This window comes from Tachypleus tridentatus, chromosome 2 (genome assembly GCF_004210375.1).
Source record: "Tachypleus tridentatus isolate NWPU-2018 chromosome 2, ASM421037v1, whole genome shotgun sequence".
Classification (NCBI taxonomy): domain Eukaryota; kingdom Metazoa; phylum Arthropoda; class Merostomata; order Xiphosura; family Limulidae; genus Tachypleus; species Tachypleus tridentatus.
In genome coordinates, this window is record NC_134826.1 from 34108552 (window position 1) to 34132376 (window position 23825).

Genomic DNA, 23825 nt, shown 5'->3' on the forward strand with positions numbered 1-23825 from the left:
AAAGTGTAAGGCCGTTATAACATAAACTATTTCTTTGTTTATGTGCTTAACTAAAAATCACGCCTCACAGTAAAGAAGTTACTCCAAGATCGCACATGGTTTATCTTTTCCCAATCAGTTAAAGTGAATTATTTTCCACTAAGAGTTATAAATGAAATTCTGAACAAAGTAAATCACCTACATAGGTTACACGTAACAACATTCCTATAACATAAAATAGAAAATTTGTCATTCTCTTGTAGATTGTTTAGGGAGAGTATTCATGATGAAACTTTGTACAAATGGACGGCAACTGTCTGTTGTGATGTCTCTGTGGGCAACACGCTTACGCAACCTTACCTAAAGTTTACGTATAATTTTCCTACTTTTTAAACGTCATCTTCCCACAAGTGTTTGCTGTAAGCATGATAAGGGCTTGGGTGCTAAGGATAGCTCTTTATCATCCAGAACCCTGTGCTAGGGGAACAATAACATATCATTATTTTATGTATGGCATTTGCCAATGACATCAATTTTTTAACTTTACGTATTGACTTTGCCGTTGGAACTTGGTTATAGTCTACATTCGATTTCTGCTCGGAATTTAAACTCTTACCTTTATTGAGCGACTTCGGACCATTACTCCGGGTTATCTAGTTTGTGTGGTCGCTAGACTCCAAGTCAGTACTTGACCATGTAGGTCTTTCCTTTCATAAATAGTCGGCTTCCATCACTGACCTAAGTGTTCCGGTCTCACTTCCATGTACCCAACACCCGCCAACATGACGAACTATCCATTCGACAGCTAACAACACAGGAATTCCTGCGCCGTCCGCCGCAAAGTACTGTCCACCACCCGACAAGCCCCAGGGTACGGCCTGTATTCTAGGGGTAGGCTTCCTAGCTCCATCTCTTGTATTCTGCCTCCATTCCCTCAGCTTAGAAAACACACTAACTTTTCTAACTAAACCCTTACTGTGAGTAGAGGATAGGGCATGTCTCCAGCCTACCCTATAACACCAGTCAATTACCCATAATTATGATTTCATTAACAGCTGAAATATTAATCTCACTTTAAAGTTACTAAAGTATTTCATCAGATTTATCTGTTAATCTGTAACAAATACCTACTAAGAGCTTTATCCTTTGATATCCACTAACATAAATCCAAACGGATTCAGCCTCCTTGCTATTATCCTTAATATTCTCAACTTCAGCGAGATGTAACTCATATTTTACATACAGAGCCTAGAGTTATATAACCTGTAACTATGTATTTCAAGACATTTCTGTATCAAAATCTCCTACATTTAATCATTCTTTCAGTTGTTCCACTTTTATCAAAATCTTCTGCTTCAACCAGTGCCCTACACTCATCTGTTTTATTTCTTATACTTTTAGCATTACAATAATAACAAATAAACCTACCCTTATAACCAATTCTGTACTAATATCCTGTACTAAATGTTTATTTTTTCTGCAGTTAGATTATCCTGACCCTCATCACTGTATAGTCCTAATTTAAAACTTTTCTTACTGCTGAGTTACTAGTCCTTGAAAACAAGCAAACCCTGAACTTATTTAAATGTGAACCTTCCCTAACAAAAAGTTTCCTCTTCCCATTGAAGTGATCACACATGTTCAACCAGCTAATTTTTTTATTCTTAGATATTAACATCAGCCATGATTAATTATTGGCAGTATTCCTGACACAAATAATTTATAGCCTTTATCTTTTAAATGCTTTCATCAATCCGTTGTACTTGTTAATTAGGTTCTCTGATGTATTTTTTCCTGTACTGTTAGCCCTTACGTGTACAAGAAAAATAGTTCGTCTTCTCAATTGGATTCTAAAGTAACTGAATCAGCTTATGTGGACTTTAGACAAGAAACGAAAATTATTTAGAGTTTGAGATAGAATTGTGATACCTTGAAGTGTGAAGAAATTTTGTACATACCTTTGACTTGTTTTGAATATAATATTTTAAAGTACCGTCCGTTTATTGTTCGAATTTATTGCCAACAAGTCATAGACACCTACTTTAGAATACTTCTCAATCCACATGTACGTAAAATCCTAACAACAGACTCTCATCAAAATCTTGACAAAAACGAAATTTCTGACACCAAATCATAGTTACAATGCAATTTTTAGCATCTTTTATCGTTTTTCGGATAATGTTATTTAGAACCTGTACGATGAACTCCCAATCGGTATTGAATGGGGAAAACAACAACAACAAAACTTAAGTGTGTGTTAGAAATAAGGTTTGCTGTGTATGTGTGTGATTTTCTTATAGCAAAGCCACATCAGGCTATCTGCTGAGCCAACCGAGGGAATCGAACCCCTGATTTAAGCGTTGTTATTCGGTAGACTTACCGCTGTACTAGCGAGGGGCAAAGGTTTGTTGTTAGTATCAGTGTGCAGTATATTGTTTTTAAAAGAACTGGATCCACTAAATAAAGATATATAGCTTATGTACTTTTCACTCCATGAATATTCATAAATATATATCTAAAACCGCGAACTTTGAGGTAGTGTTAGAATATGAAAAAGAAACTGTACATTCTGTTATATGTCTAATTAAAATACAACACATGGCTATTTTCCCACGCTCAAAGCTAGTTGATTTGGTTTTACAGTACGAACAGATTGGAATTATTGTACCGTTACTCGGGTGATAGTACAAATACAAAAGAGATATACAAAGAATTTCTCTGGTAGTGGCCCTTCTCGTTCTGATTATCTATTATTTCGTATAAAGCTTTGACGGCGATATTTCATCATTTCATTTTTCAGATACCGCCTGCAGAAGTACACTAGTGTTAGAGATGTTCACGATCAGGTACGTTAGAAAAACGTTCTATTAAAGTAAGAGTTCTTATTATTTTTACCATCCTGGTGATGTATGGATTAGTTTTATAAATAATAAACAGGGTGAACATGTCACGGATATAAACTTAGACAAATTTCGTATAGATATAACAACAAGCCAGTTTTGGAAGTAAACACATAATTATATTATCGCCTACACAAATTTTATATACACGCTAATTTCAAAATATTTGCATATCATCATGTTTAATATATGAAAATTAGATCAAGCATTCGTAGATATGATACAACCATATATTTGTTAACTGTTTTAATCGCCAAATGTGCGAGTAACATGCTACATAATGTTTGAATGTAAATTTTTAGTCAGGTGTTTAGTGTGTGTATGTGTTTTCTTATAGCAAAGCAACATCTTCATTTTAGCGTTGTAAATCCGTAGACTTATCGCTGTACTAGCGGGGGCTTTTTCTTTATTACTCTGCAAACTGGTTAAAATTAAAAAGAAATGCTTAATACCGAAACATTTAGACATATTTTATATTTGGTGAGCCTTTTCAGAAATGTAAAGAAAAACCAAATTCGAAGTAAATTGTTTGTTTTAAACCAAAAACTTTCCAATGAACCACATATGTACTGCTTATCACAGGTATGGAAACCAGATTTTTAATACTTTATTTAAGACTGAGCAATAGAGTGGATCGAAATAAAAAGGGAAAAGGTTAACCTGAAGGTAACCAAAGAAGGTCGAAACGTTGTTCTCTACTTTATTTTAATTACAGTTTTAATACCTATACCAGCCATTTTCTCGTCATCACGAAATAAAAATGATTAAATTTTGTCGATTTCTGGTCAATAATGGTCCTTATGTTGGTTTAATATTTGCCACTTTGTCCACATAATAATTAAAAGAACAGTTTATATGTGTTTCGTAATAGCAAAGCCGCAATGAGTTATCTGGCCTGTACGCCGAAAGCAGTCGATCCCCCGATTTTCGCGTTGGAACTCCGGAGACTTACTGCTGTTCCATAGAAACGAACGCTAACACAAACATAGTATACCACAAGCCTTAAACGTGATTTTTTAGAGGTATACTGAAAAATGAATTATTCTTTATATGAGTACGTAAGGAAAAGCATTATAAAAATAAAATTAGTTGTTAATATTAATGGTCAAAAGTAGCTCGAGTACATGAGATTAATTATTATTACTAAAGATAAAGAAATGTAATACCTATTTCCCAAGGGTAGAAACACTCGCACAGCAGAGTGTTTGGGAAAACAAAGGGCTCTGAAAGGATTATACACCTCAATCCTGAGCAATGTCCTCATCCGCTGTGATTATAAAGACCCCCCCCCCCTTCCAAGACAACAACAACAAACACTGTCAAGAAGTTGAGCGCATCTCGTGATACCGGTAACAAGATAACAAACAAGATGTCAAAGTTTATGGACGAATACAAGTTTCCAGTTATAGCTCCAAACCAACCGTTGTTTTCCTGACAAGTATAGCCGATAAAAATATAGAAAGATTGTCAAGATATGTGGTCAAAGATTATCCTGACCGTCCTTTTCAGAAGTTCGTTACTATTGGAATTGCGTAATAGTGGTATTTAAAATGAGCACAATCAAAAACAGGAAGAAATTTCAAGGGTTTATGGGACAAGGTATATTATCCTTGTATGGTACTTCTAACATCTGTAAAGGGGCAAACTGAGTCCAATAAGAAAGATCCACCTTTCGAAAGTGCTCGGGTAATAGGATTGTTTTTATAATTTTGTTTTTCTGACATCATTAATTATTACAAGCGATTATATACATCCTCAACAGCCGTGGAAGTTAAAAAAAATCCCATTTGAATCTTAGGAAGGCTTCTAGAAATGTGATTTTGACACTACTTTATGCTTTACAACAATCAACCAAAACATATATATATATTATAAGGTCTAATTCAAGGATTTCTTTAAATGAAAACATTTCGTTTAAGTACAATCTTCACATTGAACTAGATCCAAAGATAGAACCAAAAGTATTGTTTCAGATAATCGCAGTGTTTGTTGTGTTTAGAGGTCTTAGAGGTTCTTTTCGAGAAAATATGAAATATGGACCATTAATGTATAACAACAACAAACTTTTCAAGGTTCTCTTATCTGAATTCCTGAAGCTTTTCTATAACACGGTTTTCGGAAATTGAATTCTCAAAGTTATCACAAATAACACCAAGGTTTTTAAGTTACAGTAATTAAATGTACGCTTAACTGGAAAATCTTGAATAAAGAGGCCCGGCATGGCCAAGCGCGTTAAGGCGTGCGACTCGTAATCTGAGGGTCGCGGTTTCGAATCCCCGTCGCGTCAAACATGCTCGCTCTTTCAGCCGTGGGGGCGTTATAATGTGACGGTCAATCCCACTATTCGGTGGTAAAAGAGTAGCCCAAGAGTTGGCGGTGGGTGGTGATGACTAGCTGCCTTCCCTCTTGTCTTACACTTCTAAATTAGGGGCGGCTAGCACAGATAGCCCTCGAGTAGCTTTGTGCGAAATTCAAGAACTATATTCGCTAGACACAGAGAGAAAGACTAGAGGGAAGGCAGCTTGTCATCACCACCCACTGCCAACTCTTTGCTACTGGTTTACCAAAAATTATGGGATTAAGCGTAACATTAGAACGTTACCACGACTGAAAGACCGACCATGTTTGGTGAAACAGTTGTTCGAACCCTCTATACGTAAATTAGAAGTTGAACGTTCTAACCACCTGGTCATAACAAGCCCTCCTAAACAAGCATGACAGCGTTCAGAATTTCCAAAAATCATTAATTTTTATCTGTTGCTCTTATTAAACCCTGCTTTTCATATTCTAGTTTTTACTTATATTATGGAAGAACACAATAAAAACGGTTTCTAACAAACTTGTTAATTTATTCTTCTTTAAAAAAACTTCGATTGTCATTATCCTTCAATGTATATGCTTTGTTTTTTCAATTGAGAAAAAAGAAAAGATATATGTTTATTATTTTTGAAACGTTACTTTCATGTCTTATGCGTTGTTAAAAGATAGGTTTCGCGTTCACTGTAGATCATTAGATAAGGTAAAACTGTATACAGTATTCTTTAGATACATTAAAGAGCTCAAATTTCTATTAAATGAATATGATAATATAATACTTGTAATATTTCCTCTGAGCTTCAATATCCTATTATTCTTAATTCTCATAGTAACTTGTAGCTACTGGCGTTTTAAAGGAATATGAACTTGTAAAATAAACCAGGGTATGGAAACTCCGTTCTAATGTAGTAAGTCCGCAGACATACGCTGTGCCACTGGAGGATGAAATAAACTAAACTGGCGGTCGGTGTTGATGACTAGCTGGTTCCCTCTAGTTTTACACTGCTAAATTAGGGAGGGCTAGCGCGGATAGCCCTCGTGTAGCTTTGCGCGAAATAAAAAAAAAATTAATAAACTCAACTTACATCCTTCTGTCTGTGTGAAAACTTTTACGAATCTTAGTAATCATACAGTGTATTTATATTATCATTTATTTAACACATATTGGTGGAACCAAGTTTGGCAGTTTGCCTGCTGTATGTTTTATCAGTATGAAGAAATCAAATTTTGGACAAACGTTTAAAGTAGGTATAGTAGAGAGTAATGAAAGTTTTGTTCTGGCCGAGCGTAGCCTAGTGGTTAGTGTGTTCAGACTGTGAATCCAAGGATTAATGGTTTGCAGCTCGTTGAGGCAAAATGCATTTTGTACTTGAGGGTATGGTTGTTCTATAACAGTGACAGTCTCTTCTCCCTACCATATCACAAAAGCCTAAGCGAGCTTTCTTTCCTTTAGTCTACTAGTTCAAAATTAGTGATTGTTATGAGCAGATGGACCTTGCGTATTTCAGCGCAAAATTCTGAAACAAACAAACAAACAAACAAACAAAGCCTTGTTGTGTGTTGCAAATTATCCCAAACGTTCCACAAGATGTGACTTCTATTTAAAATATAATACCAAAAGTAATGTCATTGTAAGAAAAACCGGAACTCCTGGGTTACTTAATACACAACACTGTAATATTTACACTGTAAACCTAACTGGTTGTAAAGCGTCTGCGTTTTCGTCGTAAGTATAATGGGTTGTCGTGAAACTCATCCCTTAAGAAACTGACATTAAACTTAGTTGTATTTTTTACGTGAATTATAGATTGTTTTACATATATAAGCAAATATATTTTTTTCATATTTCATGTGTTCTGTTCTCACATGCTTTTTAATTTGTTTGTAATAATTCTCCTTTTACTAATTTTTAATTACAATGTATCTCAATTTATCTTTAAAAAATAGAAATGTAATACATATCACAGAATAAAGACTAGCTTCATTAGTTTTCTAACTTGTTAACATAACATAAGTATTATGTTAAGAACATCTAAAATCAATAAAAGAAATTAGTAAAGGCCGTAAAAGAATCTCCTGTTTATGACAAATAACCAAACGAATTTAACGTGAAAATACATCCATCTCTCGCTATATGGAATAGGTTCCTTCTGTAACAGTTAGTTGCCCATATAACCTTTTTCCCATTTTTAAACATTGTGTAATTGAAGATGCGATTTTACAGAGAACATTTCAGGCCCAAGACGTAATAAAACACACTTAAAAACACAGACAGAAAACCTGTTTTAAACACATCTTTAAAATAAATTTTATGACAAGGAACCCATTATATAGGAAATAAAAGTTTGATTTGGTAATGAAAAAAAAATTATTATATAAATTTACGACGTTTCGAAAACATTATGTCATTCTTACTATGTCATTTACATATATTAATTAGGTATGTGTGCACTGTTTCAATATTATTTACTTATCTAAATTAAATTAGGTTACTGTACGGTAAATTAAAAAGTACTCCAGACCCTATAAATAATGTTTACAACAGCTGTCGGAGATTGTGGTTATCACTATGTGAGGTGGATGTGGGGGAGTTACTGGGAGAAGCAACAGATTTACAAACAGTATACAAGGTGGCGCGAAACAAGAACACTAAAATATTTTAGCAAAAATTTTTCATCGCGGTTTTGGAAATAGCGTTAAGAGACTTTAAGTAAAATACAGCATCCTCAAGTCTCCATAGATGGTAGTACTAAGGTATACCTGCTCGAGATAAATTCAGCATACATTAATAAAGCTACATTGTCAGCATCATCAAGTGAGCCACTGCCAACCTATTATGCATGTGCTGTCATCTTTTTATGTTTAGCTCTCAATGGAGATTTCACCTGTGATTCAGTAGGGAAGATCGAAACATCACGATAGTCAGCAGTGGGATGAGTAGACAGGAACATTTTGAAAACAGTTACAGGTATAATATTGTACTGGGCTTGCTGAGTACAAAGTTATTCTAAACTCTTCCTGAATACAATTTCGAGTCATTGAAGACTTCTTTCTTCTCATGCTTGACCGTTAAGCTCGTGATGTACTGACAGATTTCAGCAACCTCACCACTTCAAATCGGTTTTCGCAACCCCAATGCTAAAAGGTTGAGGGAAAATGTCTTCTTTTTAGCTAATAAAAATTTCCAAAAAATTAGGTTTAATTAAGAAAAACATAATCGGTTATTTTTGTTTTGTTTTTTCACTGACTCCTGAATGACCTGTTATAATGTAACAGAAGAATTCTTATAAAAGTTTGGTTGTTTTTGTTACTAAACACAATAGATATACAAGCAATTAGCTATGCTCTACCTGTCACGAGTATCGTAACCGGCGGGGGACATAAGCGCAGATAGCCCAAAACTAAAACCACATTTAAACCTTAATTACTCAACTAACTCTCCTTTTTTTAAAAAAATGTGTTTTTCCTTAGTGTGTTTTAGTTTTAAAATTAACTAGAATCACATAAAAACTTGAAAACTTAATATTTATCGAACTTCGTTGAATGTACAGAAAAACATGAGCTCGACGTGATTTCACAACCTCACCCCGCCGCTCCTTTTTGAGATTACATGCATTTATATTTAATAATGTTAAATTTTCCTTTCGAAAATTCAGAAAATCCTTCTCAGATACAGAATAACCGACAATCTAGATCATATTTGACAGTTTTATGAGAAATCTCAACCTTAATGTGTCCATAAAATTCCGTACAAATCCAATCACACTTTACAAAGTTATTAACCCCAAGCCGCGTAAATGCCTTATTTTTCCATTGTAAAAATACTTTAAAGTGATCCAGAATCCGAATTTGAATCCGAATCACATATGGGAGGAACTATCCAAAACTGACTTTTAGTCTTGATTAAAAGTTTCATGAATTAATCGATCTATTAGTTTTCGAGATTTGCACAGACCCGATTGTGTATGTTTGAAGAACAGAACTGAGTCTTTTTTTTGCTTTCCGTTGTAATGTTATTATAAATATCTCAAACATTGTAGAGTGTTCAGATAATACTAATATAATGTCTTATTGCAAGTTTTAGCTTTTACAGTATGGAAGGCTATTTTTTTCGAACATGTACGACGTTTTGATCACTGGTGCGATCATTCTTAGATAAACTTCTGAGCTTGAGAATGATTACCAAGTGAACGAAACGTCGTACATATTCGAAAAATAACATTTCTTACTGTTAAAACTGTAACTTGTAATAAAGTAATACTTAATGACTAAGTAAGTTCAAAGAGAAATTATTTGTGCTAACGTAACCGTATTATTTCATTTCTATAGCGGAAATTTGGGTAAACGAGATATTTTAATACTAGTAATAAACGACACTATAACGCCAAGTTTATTATTTTACATTAACCCACCTGACCATGCCGGGCCTTCTTTGGTAATGATTTATACAAAGAATGGTGGATTCATGGCAAATATTACTTGTCCATCGTTAGTTAAAACATCACATGCAACTCTCTTGTTTATAAAGAGAATTAATAACAACATCAACTACACTAACAGAATATTTCAAGCAATTCTTTCACATCGAACATGATCAGGCACGGCCAGGTGGGTCGCGGGTTCGAATCCCGGTCGCACCAAACATGCTCGCCCTTTCAGCCGTGGGGGCGTTATAAAGTGACGGTTAATCCCACTATTCGTTAGTAAAAGAGTAACCCAAGAGTTGGCGGTAGGTGGTGATGACTGTCATCCCACTGCAAAATTAGGGACGGCTAGCGCAGATAGCCCTCGTGAAATTCAAAAATCAAACACATCGAACAATGACGACCACAGATGAACAGAGACAAAGATGGCGCCTATAATTATTTAAATTTTTGTTTTATCTTTTTCTAATTTTAATCTGTAACTTTGTTAGATATTTTGTTTACCACAGGTACCATTTAATATTTCAAGAATAAGCTTTGCTATTTAATCTGTGAAATGCACGCTGTAGAAAAACACGTTATAGATTCGTTTAGAATTTTCATAAAAGTTGAGATAAAACAACCTTTACACTCCAATTTGTATTTAAACCAACGACTTACCTTTGCAGCTTAAATATATTCTTTTATATTTATCTTGAGAGTAAAGGTCGTTTTTTTTCTTAACTTATAAAAATGTGTAAATCCCTACTGTATGCATTATAAATTTTGAAATACAATAAAATTTCAGTAATCAATTGGAATTTATTATTTAAACCAATCAAAGTTTTGTACTGTCATTTACGGTTTGTGTTTTAGTAAAACGCTCTTAAAAAAAGCTGTAAAGCGAAATGTTGAGTGCCCAATTAACGAAAAATAACAAGTTTAGTGTCATAAAGTCGTGTATTACTATTTTTATTATCTAAACATACAATATAATAACTTTTCCCAAACAAAGAATCAATATGCACCTTCACGCACAAATTCAATTGTTTATTTAGTTAAATTTTTATCTACGAATTACGAATTTTCTGAATTTTTAGATTTTTATTTTCACATATCAAAATTGTTGTTCAACTACTTAAAGAGCTAAATCAAAGGATCTTTTCCTTAGTGGTTTTCAATGTAATTTACAAATGTTGCTTCTGTTATCGTACAGCACTGACTTTTGGGACTTTGTCATCCTGTCTACTTTTATTCTGCAAAACTTTGGCGACTCGGTTGCAAGCTCGTGCACCTACACCAAGCACAATAACGATGCTGCATCTCGACAACAAAGATTAGAATGTGGAGCAAAATGTAACCTGAATATTTCTTGCTATGGCTTCACGTAGGTGTTTTGTTGTTGTTATTATATCTGTGGAACATAATTCCGAAATACTAAACAAAAGATTTTTAAGTATGGAATATGGATTACGTTTATAAATCAAGTTAAAAACATAACAGTTATAACCATCATCGTATAAAGTCCAGCGCCACCCTGTTAAAGCTTTAGAAGTTAGATCTGTATAAGCTCCAAACACTTCCCCAGGTTTTTATGATACAATTCCTTGAAAGCTAAAACATTTAATACAATTCAGCACATCCACACAGATCTCCTAGTGCTGTAAAAGAATTGAAATTAATCAATTATTTTCCATTATCAGTTCTAATTGTCTACATTATGTCATAATGGATAATGCCCCTGACTATAGCACCCAAATGCGATGGGGATATTCTATCCATCAGACAAAATCCAGACGTTAATAATAAACTAGAAATCAATTATTGAAAATTAGTTCACTGTTAGAAGTGGAGTTTAACACCCAAAACTTCTCAACTCTTACTGCTGTTTAACACCTGCAACGTATCAACTACTACTGCTGTTTAACACCCACAGTGTCTCAACTTCTACCAGTTTTTACTTTCTGCAGACAGTTTTGGGAAGGCAGTTATTTTTAATACTCAGAAATAATCCTAAAATAGAAATAAATCCGCCCTAAAAATTCTACAAGGTAAAACTCCCTAGCTCCACCCATTTGCGTACAAAGTGATGTTAAACAAAACTAAACACCTCATCTTAATAGTTCGTAAACTCTTTTCTTGAAGAGTTATTCAAGAATAATCTGAGACAAGTGCAGTTACTTTAAGATAATTGTTTCAATCCGGTGTACAGAACAAAAGCATAAAAAATTATTTCAGAACTAGTTATTTATAACCTGAGGATAACCTTCCACAACTAATGACTACCAAGTTCTCGACAAGGTAGTTTCCCGCAATCGGGAATATAATGTTTAAAGTAATTTCATATTTATTATTGAAAGGTGTGTGTTTACATAGATATACAGAAAGATACAAAGTAGCAGAGATAGTTACTTTAGTGCACAGTATCATATAAATGCAAAGGAAATGCACAATGCTTTAGTATTTTGTATTTGCCATAAACAGAATGGTAAAACTTGTTTTTATTTTAACATAAGTTTATCAAGATATTATTGTTAAATATTGTTTTAAATGTCCTGTATAACTATCCAAAATTAAAACAATTTTGTTTATTGCCGTTTGATTTTTTGACTTTCCATAAGTCTTTATGGCCTTAATAATATTCAAAAAGATTTTGTACAGAATGAATCAGGGTTTTAAGAGTTATATCGGCCTCTTTTTCCAGTTATAATTTCACTATATTTTTTGCATGCCTACGATCACTATCTAGCTTAAAGATTAATCCCTAACCAATAATTCTTGTTCCTGAGGAAACATGGTGGTTGGGAATTTGTTTAATCTGCAACTATCAAGATGCTATCAGATTTACGTTGGTATCCACCACCATTAGCTAATATGTGGTCTGTACCTTTGTATATTTTAATGTACATAGTGTATGTTTACTGTGGTATATATTATTTTCTTTGACATCGAATTTATTATCTGTTATCGTTGTCAAACAAATTAAATTTAGGTTTATACACAAAAGCACTTCGTTCAGTTTTTCTTTATCTTTTGTTTGTCGTCTGTAGCCTATTTCAGTCTTTTGATTTCAGTACTTATCTTTTTTTAGTATTTTTGTAGGAGCTACACGCCCATTGAGGTCCTTTGTACTAATGAGTGTTGTTTGATCTGCAGGTAATAGCTACCTTTATATACACAGAAAGATCAATAGAAAGCTTCTTCTACGTTTTGAAATAGCCTAAAACCGAGTTACATTATAATTTAGATTAAGAAGTTAAATAAATTTCGATATGTGTACAATTTATAATATTTGCCAACAAAATTGATACACACATTTTTTTTCTTATTATAAATATATTTTAACATACAAACAATAATAAAATTTATAATAACGGTTATTACAAATAGTTATTACAAACAATGATTTATATACAAAAGTTTTATAAACTTACATATAACACTGAATCTTCCATCTGATACGGAATTTTTTTGATATTCTATCGAAGGTTCACGTTGAGGGAATTAATTTAGAGTTTTTGTAAGTACAATTCACTTAACGGGAAACTTGCTAGCTCTTCGTTGGTTACACGTGAGTTGTTTACAGCTGAAGTTATACAATGTCTTTATAAAAATACTAAGGTCCGAAGTTCATTTGCTGAAGTTAAACAGTTTGTAATGTTCGAAATCTGTAAAAGTAAATTATCTGAAGTTCCCGATTAATAAACGTTAATCACAGTTTTAGCTTCTGATGTTTATAGTATACCAACTGCAGCAAATTAATAATATATACATTATTCTCTCTTGGCGCGTCGCACTGGTTAATTGTGTAAGTTTGGAATTTCCAGAAATTTCAGCTTGCACAACAATAGTGATAATGCACTAGTGCTTTTGTATACACGTGTTGTTGGTTGTTACATTCAAGAATCTTCTACAGTTTTAGTGAATAGCTAGGAGTGTTGCAATAAATATTTAACAGTAATAGTCACATGCATTTCTAAATATATATATGAGAAAAACATTGGCATTTAAATAAATGTATAAAGTAAATTCGTCTCATGTGTGACATATAGAGTTACTCAAGCACTTCTGAAGAGAATGGACTTTCTATTTCGAAAAAATTGATAATCAAAGTACTAGCTTCAAATACCCTCTTCAGACTTTCCGTATGTTTTCTGCCGAAAAGCGAAATTTTGCTTGTTTGCCGCATGGAACAACTGCCTTCACAAGCCACAACTTTGGTTTCTACACGCTTTTATGATGTGTTCCTGTCGTGGAAGTTCTAATTACATTCACTACATTACTGGTTGTAATAAAATAACTGTCTATACTTTTATAGTGTAATCAGTACTGTTGTGTAGCTCCGTCTGATATGAGTCAATTACAGCGTAAACTATTAACACGTGGCTGTACTTTTTTGCATGCATTTATTACACATTTTAGCCACTGTACCTATAATTATTTCTATTACTGTATACCTATAAATGAAAATAAGAGTATATTATACTGCAACTTGGGAAATGTGCCATTTTATTTGTAAAAACTACAGATATTACTGTCTACAAATGTGTACATTATCACCACTTTATCACGCAACACAACATAAACATTATTCGTTTTACAGACTCCGTAGAATTCCAATTTTCAGAATTTTTCAACGTGTGATTTCCAGTTTAAAAATGAGCTGTAGAAAATATACAACTATATTGGTCTGATGTTTTAAATGCTAGATAGCATACACCACATGCTGTGAAACTGTACAACATACGATGTAGGCCTGGATTTTAGTCTATACAACGGCCTAGGTGTCTTGATTAGTTATGTGTCTTGTACATAGAATAACATCATGCAACATGTACGAATATTTAGTTTTTAGAAATTTATATAAACGGCACCTTGAATGATTAATTTAAGTGTTCGTTGCATGGTTTCTTAGAAATCTATAATTTTCATGGTATAAATATGGATGAAATATGTTTTATTTAAATTAACTGTCTTATAATTACAAAGTAAATCAGCTTCAGTTAAGTTTCTCAAGTAACTTCAATATTTATTTTATGTTGAACACTATTAATTGTAACTCTTTTTTTAAAAAACTGGTGTTATTGATGTAAAATGTGTAAAATAGATAAATGAAAACGCAAAAGCTTATGATACCGTTAAATAATGATGATGAATAATAGAAATTTTGATTGAATTCTATATAGATTTTACCCAAGTAATGACTGCAACTTGCTTCACCTGGGAGATCTATTACCTGATGCTCCTTATCATATAAAACCGGTGGGTATTTGCATGATCAGGTTTAAAACAATAACTAAAAGAATTAGCTATAATTGATCTTGATAAAGCCCCCTATGATGTTTTTCGATTCAGTATTATGTATACTAACTTTCAGCGTAATAAACACAAAGGTTGATTATTATATTAAAACAATTTAGGAGCCTCACCACGTCGTTACATTCACTGTTTGTTTGTTTGTTTGTTTGTTTTGAATTTCATGCAAAGCTACTCGAGGGCTATCTGCGCTAGCCGTCCCTAATTTAGCGGTGTAAGACTAGAGGGAAGGCAGCTAGTCATCACCACCCACCGCCAACTCTTGGGCTACTCTTTTACCAAAGAATAGTTGGATTGACTGTCACATTATAACGCCTCCACGGCTGAAAGGGCGAGCATGTTTGGTGCGACCAGGACTCGAACGTGTGACCTTCGGATTACGAGTCCAACACTTTAACCGGGCCATCGCATTCACTCGTCTTCTATTTGACAATAACACATGGTAGCAATACCACTGAAGTGTATTTCGCATTATAAAAGGCCCTGACTGTAAGACTTTTATGTCCAAAGAACACCATTCCTTTATGATGCTTTTACATAAACACTCTAGTTTATAAGGATAAGAGTTTTCTAGGGCCTTTTTGAACACAGAAATCCCTAGATGCTGATTTGTCCAACATGTTGATCTATATACCTTTGTATTTTTTTTAGTATCATAAAGAAAAAAGGGGATATAACTGCTTTGGAAATGCTAAATTCCCGATATGAATACCTCTTTATTATCTGATTGCGTGGGAGTATTTTGTGTTAGGAATGTTCCTTTCTTACCATTTCAAAAGCAATTAACTTTCGGTGCATCACACTGTGACGAAAAACTAAGCACTGTGAAAGTGTAGTTTTGATTTATACGTTTCACGGTTAGTTTATATCAGCTGAGGTTTTCACGTGACTTACTAATTTGCATATTCAAAATCTTTTTGATATAACACACTATGTAATCTTTATATATATATAAAAAAGGAATGAGGAGGGGTGCTCATTGTAAGTCGTCGTGATTTTCGCACTTACGTTGCTGACATTTTGAGGAACTTAAGGTAAAATGTTCCTCACATCGTCATAGTTTTTCCTCGGTTTAACTCAATTCTTTAAATGCGAGTTCAGTCAATTGAACCGGCCACATGATCTTTTTGTATTCGTTTAATGTATTTATAGATTTCATATTTCTAACTTTCAATATGATATGTATATCTTTACGAAATTTAGCAGTCTGTTAGTTAACATGATAAGTTTTTACATACAAAAAATAATGTTTTTTGATAGTGGATGACACTTAACCCTACTCTCTATATTAATGGTAGTAATGTACTAAATAATTCGTATTTAATTAAACAATGAACCAAAGAACATGGACGAATAATATGCAATTAAGAAAGCAGACATCCTTGGACTCTTTATTTAAAAAACAACAACAACAAAAAACACTCAAGCAGGCCCTTCTGGCATTAAAGTGAAGGAAAATTCTGAGTCTGTATATTCTGTAAAGTTAAAGATGGTGGATGTGAGGATATTGATAGCCTCACAGCTGCATCTCCATTATCATCCTCTGCCTAATTCTCTCCCAACACTTTGTTTAATCAAACACAACACTTGAAAAGAACATAAAAATTAAACGTTATAATAAAATGCTATTTAATATTTGTGATTTTTTATACTGAAAATGTTTTTATGTAGCATCTTAAAAATGTTAGAAATGTTTTTATTAAAAAAAGAAAATGTTTTAAAGTATATATTTGTTTAAGAATGTTTTAGAATGCTCATAAAATGGTTTTCAATGCAATGTTTTGTAAATATAAATGCTACTTAAAGGTCCTTGAACTCGATATCAATTATAAATATGTGTACATTATGTGGTGTACAATACAGAATAGTACATATACAGGATTATTCTAGTTGCTAGGTGTGAAACACAATAATTTATTAAGATATGGCTCCCATTTAGTTTCATTGTTTCTTATAGAAGATATTGCGCCAGTTTGCATTGTATAGGCAATGTTTTCGTTCTTTCAGTCGGTATCCGTTACGTTTCCCATTATTCTTATGGTGGGGGAAAATTTCTCATTATACGTAATAATTTGTTCTACGTAAATAAAGATTCTAGTAATAACCTAGCTTAGCAGACAGTGTAATACGTGTAATAAATTCACATTTGAGATATTATGTAAGATACAATAAAAAAGGTTAAAGAGCGTGCACTGTTTCAGCTCTTTTTAATACTCTCTATTGTATTATACCTGTCCGTGAGATGTTTATTTTGTTTGATACCATTTCAATTGAATTTTTATTAATACTGATAAGCCTCTTCACATGTTAACATTTTCTTTACCTTTGAGCATTGATTTCATATTAACTTGTTAAAATAAGTATACCAAACTCCTTTTTTTTCATTTTTTAAATAGGAGCTAAATTGATCATTCCTACTAATTTCAAAGGTTTGTTTGTTTGTTTGTTTTGAATTTCGCATAAAGCTACTCGAGGGTTATCTGTGCTAGCCGTCCCTAATTTTGCAGTGTAAGACTAGAAGGAAGGCAGATAGTCATCACCACCCACCGCTAACTCTTGGGCTACTCTTTTACCAACGAATAGTGGGATTGACCGTCACATTATAACGCCCCTACGGCTGAAAGGGCGAGCATGTTTGGCGCGACGGGGATGCGAACTCGCGACCCTCGGATTACGAGTCGCACGCCTTAACGCGCTTGGTCATGCCAGGCCTTATCTCCTGTATTCTATATTGAAACATGTCTGTCAATAAATATATAAGTACACAGTGACTTTCCGAACACCCTGTATAAACCCTTACTTCAGTAACAATTTCTAAAAATATTAGATTACAGAACTGACATTTTAAGTCCTTGTTCTAAGTAATGCATGATTGCTCATTTCAAATATTTTGGTTTTAATAAACTAAACGATTAAAGTTTATTTGTTGGCATATGGCCATGCCGGGCGTCTAATTTCAAAGAGATCACTGTTCTTTACATTCAGTAATTGTTGTCGCTTATACCAATTACAACTTGTTATCTCTTATAACAATTACAACCTGCTGTTGCTTATAACAGTTACAACTTCTTGTTGCTCATAACATTTACAACTTGATGCCACTTTGGTTTCTACATTATCGGGGATTAGGTCTTGAAGAATTGGGTGGATGAGGTTCAATTGACATCTTTTTCTTCCTGGTTTCTGGAGAACATTAATTATTATTAGTAGTACATTGGAGTAAGTTCGATATTCTCTGACCCCTTTCGTGGCAATGTCCATGTGTATGCAATAACAGTAATATTCGTGTGAATGTGGACACTTTCGCTTCATCCGTGGTTGCAAAAAGTTGAACACGAAGCAAACAGTTTCACATGTATATACGTATTTTCATTAATTTTATTTGATCTATGAAAGCATTTCATATAAATATTTGATTAGTACTTGAAGTGGAATTTTAAAACTAATATTAGTATCTTAAGATATAATAGCTTTATTAAATGTTTATTGTAATATACATATTAACAGATGAGAGGTACTTTAGTTTATCTTCATAATGTATGCAATTACGATCCTATTCACATTGTATGTCGTTTTGTTTGCCAATTTTTCGCGAAGTAATTTAACAAATAAGATAAGGGTCTATCTGAGATGGTTTATATGTTTTCATAATTATGCATTAATTTTGATGATGTGGAACGGGTTGCTTTATATGCTGTTGTAAGTAGGAAGTTTTATATTGATTGGAACTTAATGAAGTGTTTAGGCGCTATGTTTAACCGTGCTAGACAGGTGTTTTCTATGACAAGTCGTATATATATTTTGTATATTTTGATTGTATTATCGGGTGAGGCTCCATAGTTTTCCAGTCAGATATCCAATTTTTTTAAATTTATTGTTTATTTATTTAACCCAAGTTAGAGTCGTAGGTTACTTCCAATAATTCTGTTGATGTTATGGTCTGGAGGACTATTCTATTCATATATAGTTTTGAAGGGTCATTCTTATGTATTTTCTGTTTTGATACCACGAGTTGAATTTTATGTACACTTATTTTAATTAAAGGTTTTGGGCAATATTCCACAATATTATTTAACTGATATTGTAGATTTGCTATTGAGGGAGAGGATCCACGTTTCTAGACCATAACATCTTAAGCAAATTGTGACGAATTCTATAGATTAGGATTTTTCAGGGGCGTATTGTTCATATACGTGCTACATTCCAAAACTAAATACCCCTCTTTGAGGAACAGCTGTCTCTAGAGTAAATGACTCCTGGAATGTTCCCCCAATACTTATTTTACATTTTCTGTTTTCTAGAAAGTTTGAAAGCCAGCGAATAATTCTGCGCAGTAGTTTCATTTCTTTCACATGGAACATTAGACCGTCTTATTATACGGTATAACTACTGTAGCTTTTATGTTTTTGTGCATAGTGTTTGTTTTTTACTCACTATCTAAGAAACTGAGACACTTTAGTTGTTCTTATATGTATCTTCCAGTATATATTTATATTCAGGAAATATTTATAACTATTTTGTATCGATGTTTATAGTTTGATATTTTAACTATAATGATGTGTGATTGATAATTTTTACGTTTTACAGCTAGATATCTGGCTTCAAGAAGGTGAGTAATTTAAAGATATTACCATGGTAAGAATCCTGCTATTACATATAGACATTTAAACCAATTTATACTAAATTTTAAATTTTGTATTGAATAAAGCGTCTTCGAATGTCTCGCTAACAATTTCTGTACAGGGCTTTGATATTTTTACTTTTTTATGGCGTTAAATAATAATAGTAAATAATCGTTGAAATTTGAGACACCATAAATTTAATAAAGAAATGTGTTGAAAACTCGTATTTTCAGTGTAATAATATAAGCAATGTGATATCAAGCTTTTCTAGATCAATTTTTTTGTTGCTCTTTGGCCATCTTGTGTCCATAAGAATTGGAAAGAAGTTGTCCTGGCTACACTAAGCATTGGTCAAAGTTTTTAACACATCGTTTTCTTTTATCTTTTACTGATGTGTGTGGCATTTTTGACACACGAGTCACAATAGCCCACATTTTACTGTTGTGCCGTCGTTGAGACTCTCAACGACGGCACTATTTTTTATACATGTTTCTTTTTATGGGTTAACTCGTGACGCTGTACAGAGTCATTGGCAATAGTGTCATTATCCAACTTACTTGCGTTTTTTAAATTTTTAAGAACCATTGGCTATTTAAACTTTATTTAAGTATTTTGCCTGCTTTTTCAATCTTATTTGATTTTTACCTTGATTCTCTTTCACATTTTATAAAAATTTTACTTTTATGTGTTTTTTACCAGTTGTTTGTCACAGATAGCTTAGTTGCTTTGTTCGAATATGCGCAAAACAACCACTTCATAAGCTAAGCCATGTAGTGAAAATAATGTTGACAAAAAATGTGTCACAACCCTATCTTTCTGAGTTCTGAAAGGTAGCGTGAAGTTCTGTGCATGTGTTACATTGTATGGTTACTTCCAAACAAACAGCTATGAGAGTCACTGATGTTCATAATCACAAACTGAACTAAAGTACTAGTCCTTGATTTTCAAGCTGAGGACTAATGTTTATAGCAGTGTGTGTGTATATATATATATATACTATATTAGATGATTTCCACTTGACTATAAAATTACAGTAATAATTATGGTACATGTGACCAATAAATGAAAATGCTTTGGAACCCTTGCTTTCTAAACTAATGAGTAGAGTTTCATATAATGAAACATTCATTGGATGTTGAATGATAGCTGCTCAATCATCAAAAGTTAGGGTAGTCGTTTGATTGAGAAAGCAATTATTGAAAATATTTTCCAATCCTTACTTTCCAAGATACTTAAGAACAAAGTGTGTACTATCTTATAGAAGTATCATTCAATCATCAACAACTAGGACATTCATGTGAGTGAAAGCATTTATTAATAGGGTTTTGCGATCCTTTCTGTACAAAGTTCTTTCATTAATAATGTGAAATATCATGTATGCACTCTACCACGCGGTCAAAATAAGTTTAATAAACGGAGTGAATAGATACAGTTATAACAGAAAGTGTTAGTACCCCTGCGTCGTGAGTAATTATTTCCTCATAACTTAAAAAAAAGTATCACAATTAGGATAATGAAAGTATAGTATATTATAAATATTACACTAACACACATCTACATAAACTTGTATGTAAATTGAACGACAAATAAACTGTTTATAAACAAACAACCAAACATAGGAGGGGCAGAAAGTGACCATATAATGGTCAGTTGTATAGCCTTTCAGGTGAATTACTTGACGCAATATCTACTCATAGCCCTCTATGATCGTTTGACAGTACTCGAATGGTATTTTCTTCCATTCTTCTTTACAGAAGGCCTCCAACTCTTGCAAGTTTTTCGGATGACACTAATGAACCCTGGTCTTCAACTCATGTCAAACGTTTTCCATTGGGTTGAGATCGGGTGACTGCGATGGTCACTCCAGAATGCTTATATGGTTCCTCTGCAACCAGGATTGCACATATTTTGATGTGTGCTTAGGGTCATTGTCGTGTTGGAAGATCCAATGACGCCCAAGCCACATGTTCCGAGCATCATTCTTGATATAAGTGCCTTATATATCAACGTACTCTTCTTTTTTTCATGATTCTGTTAACGCGGTGATGGCTGCCTACACCAAAAGAGCTGAAGGAACCTCATAGCATGATCGAGCCACCTCCGTGTTTAACTGTAGGGACGGTGTTCTTTGGAAGATTTTGTTCCCCCTTCTTATGGAAAATATAGCGAACATCATTGTGGCCGAAAAGCTCGATTTTAGTCTCGTCTGACCAAAGAATACTCTTCCAATAGGTAAAGAGTTTATCTACATGCTTTCTTGCACACCTCAGTCGTGCTTCTAAATGAACAGGCTTCAAATATGGAGTTTTATGAGGACGGCATTCTTTAAACCCAGAAGAGCGTAACATGTTCGTAACTGTAGAGGTGCTTACTTCAACCCCAGTTTCTCTTAACATTTCTGTATGTCATTACGTGTTAAACAAGGGTTCCTACTAACTTCTCTGAGAACCTTCCTCTTGGTTCTCTCTGGAATTTTGGTGGGGCGTCCGGAACGAGGGAGGTTAGCAGTTGATCCTGTAAGCTTAAACTTGGCAATTATGCTTTGAACAGTAGATTTCGGCACATTAAGTTGTGTAGCAATACCGGAAAGAGAACACGAGACTTGTATTTTACAATAATTCGGTTTTTAAATCACTGGAAAGCAACTGAAAAAATAGATTATTGATCACAACACACTACCCAGCAATGTGACTGATGTGAAACGTATTACTTTATATAATCACATTATTACCATGTACACTGCTGTCCAAAATCTTAAGGCCAATGAACATAAAGAAAAAATATGCATTTTGCGTTGTTAGACTCGACCACTTATTTGAGTACAGCTTCGAAAGATGAAAATAAGAAGAAGGAAAATAAAAATAAAAACTTCTTTTAGCATTTAATAGGGAAAATGTGAACACTATGAAATTAGCCTAAATACTAGCTGGTCAAAGATTTAAGACCATATAAAAAGAAGTCCTAAACAGAGTAGGAAATGCCCAACAAGAGGTCTCAGCAGTGAGTTGCACGGCCCTCATTGCGAATAACTGCAAATATTCGCTTTGGCATGGTCGATATAAGCGTTTGCAGAAGGCTGGCTGGAATGTTATTCCAAGTGGTGAAGAGGGCTTCACGAAGATCATGCACTATTTGGAATTGACGTCCATTTATATAGAGTTCCCTTGCCATCCACCCCCAAACATTTTCAATGGAGTTCTGTTCGGGCGAACACGCTGGATGGTCCAAAAGAATCACGTTATTCGCCATGAAAAAGTCCTTTATCCTGCGGGCATTGTGGATTGCAGCGTTGTCCTGCTGAAAGATCCAGTCATTTCCACACAAGCGAGGGCCCTCAGTCAAATAGGATGCTCTCTCCAACATGCCAATGTAGCCAGTTGCTGTTTGACGCCCCTGTATAACTTGAAGCTTCATTGTTCCATGGAAGGAAAAAGGACCCCAGATCATGATGGAACCTGCTCCACTGTGTCGTGTAGAAAATGTCTCCAATGGGATATCTTTATTGTGCCAGTAACGTTGGAAGCCATCTGGACCATCCAGGTTAAATTTTTTCTCATCAGAGAACAAAACCTTCTTTCACTTTTCTACGTCCCATGTTTGGTGCTTCTCAGCAAAGTTTAACCGAGCTGTTTCGTGGTATGGAAGGAGGCGTGGCCTTTGAAGACGTTTACGATTGTTAAAACCTTTCTCTCGTAGATGCCATCTAATTGCTCTTGGGCTGCATTCTGTGTCCGTAAGGACCTTAATCCGGTTCAATGATCAGCCGATGTCTTGCCGAACAACCCGTTGAATCCTCCTGCTCAACGCCAGCGAAATTTTCTTGGGCCGATTACTTGAAATTCTCGTTTCGTATTCCTCAGGGTCTTTTAAGATATTTGGAACAGCAGTTTCACTACGCCCAATACACCAGTGATGGCACATTGAGAGAGACCTTGCTTTTGCAGCTCGACAATTCGACCATGTTCAAACTCTGTCAACATTTTAGTCTTTGCCATGTTTTTACCCAATGTAACACAGGAGATGTCGGTGGGAGATGTTGACAACACTAATGCTTGAACACAAATGACTAAATTTCGTTACGTGTGTACCGATTAACGCTACGTTTTAGGATGGTATTAAACTTTTGACCAGCTAGCATATTTTTTCTTTATCTTCATTGACCTTAAGATTTTGGCCAGCAGTGTAGAAGACTTATGGTTGTTGCAACGTTTCCCAGGAGTCGTTTGGATTTGTTCTACATACTGATGGTAACATTTTTTTTATGCTGTAGAAGCTAAATGGTACTTTGT

General features: G+C 34.0%; 1 protein-coding gene across 2 annotated transcripts in view; it reads left to right on the forward strand.

Moving 5' to 3' along the window:
• Nucleotides 1-2668: 2668 nt before the first annotated feature.
• Nucleotides 2669-23825, forward strand: part of LOC143240638 (fucolectin-like) — a 44699-nt gene continuing 23542 nt past the window's right edge. Inside the window, exons 1-4 of one of the 2 annotated variants that reach the window (XM_076483405.1) lie at nucleotides 2669-2825; nucleotides 10815-10985; nucleotides 14785-14860; nucleotides 19502-19523. In XM_076483405.1, coding sequence (XP_076339520.1) covers nucleotides 2812-2825; nucleotides 10815-10985; nucleotides 14785-14860; nucleotides 19502-19523 — 283 coding nt within the window. In that variant the 5' untranslated portion in view covers nucleotides 2669-2811. Of the gene's footprint in view, nucleotides 2826-10592; nucleotides 10986-14784; nucleotides 14861-19501; nucleotides 19524-23825 lie in introns of those variants that run through there. The other variant, XM_076483396.1, reaches the window with a different exon arrangement.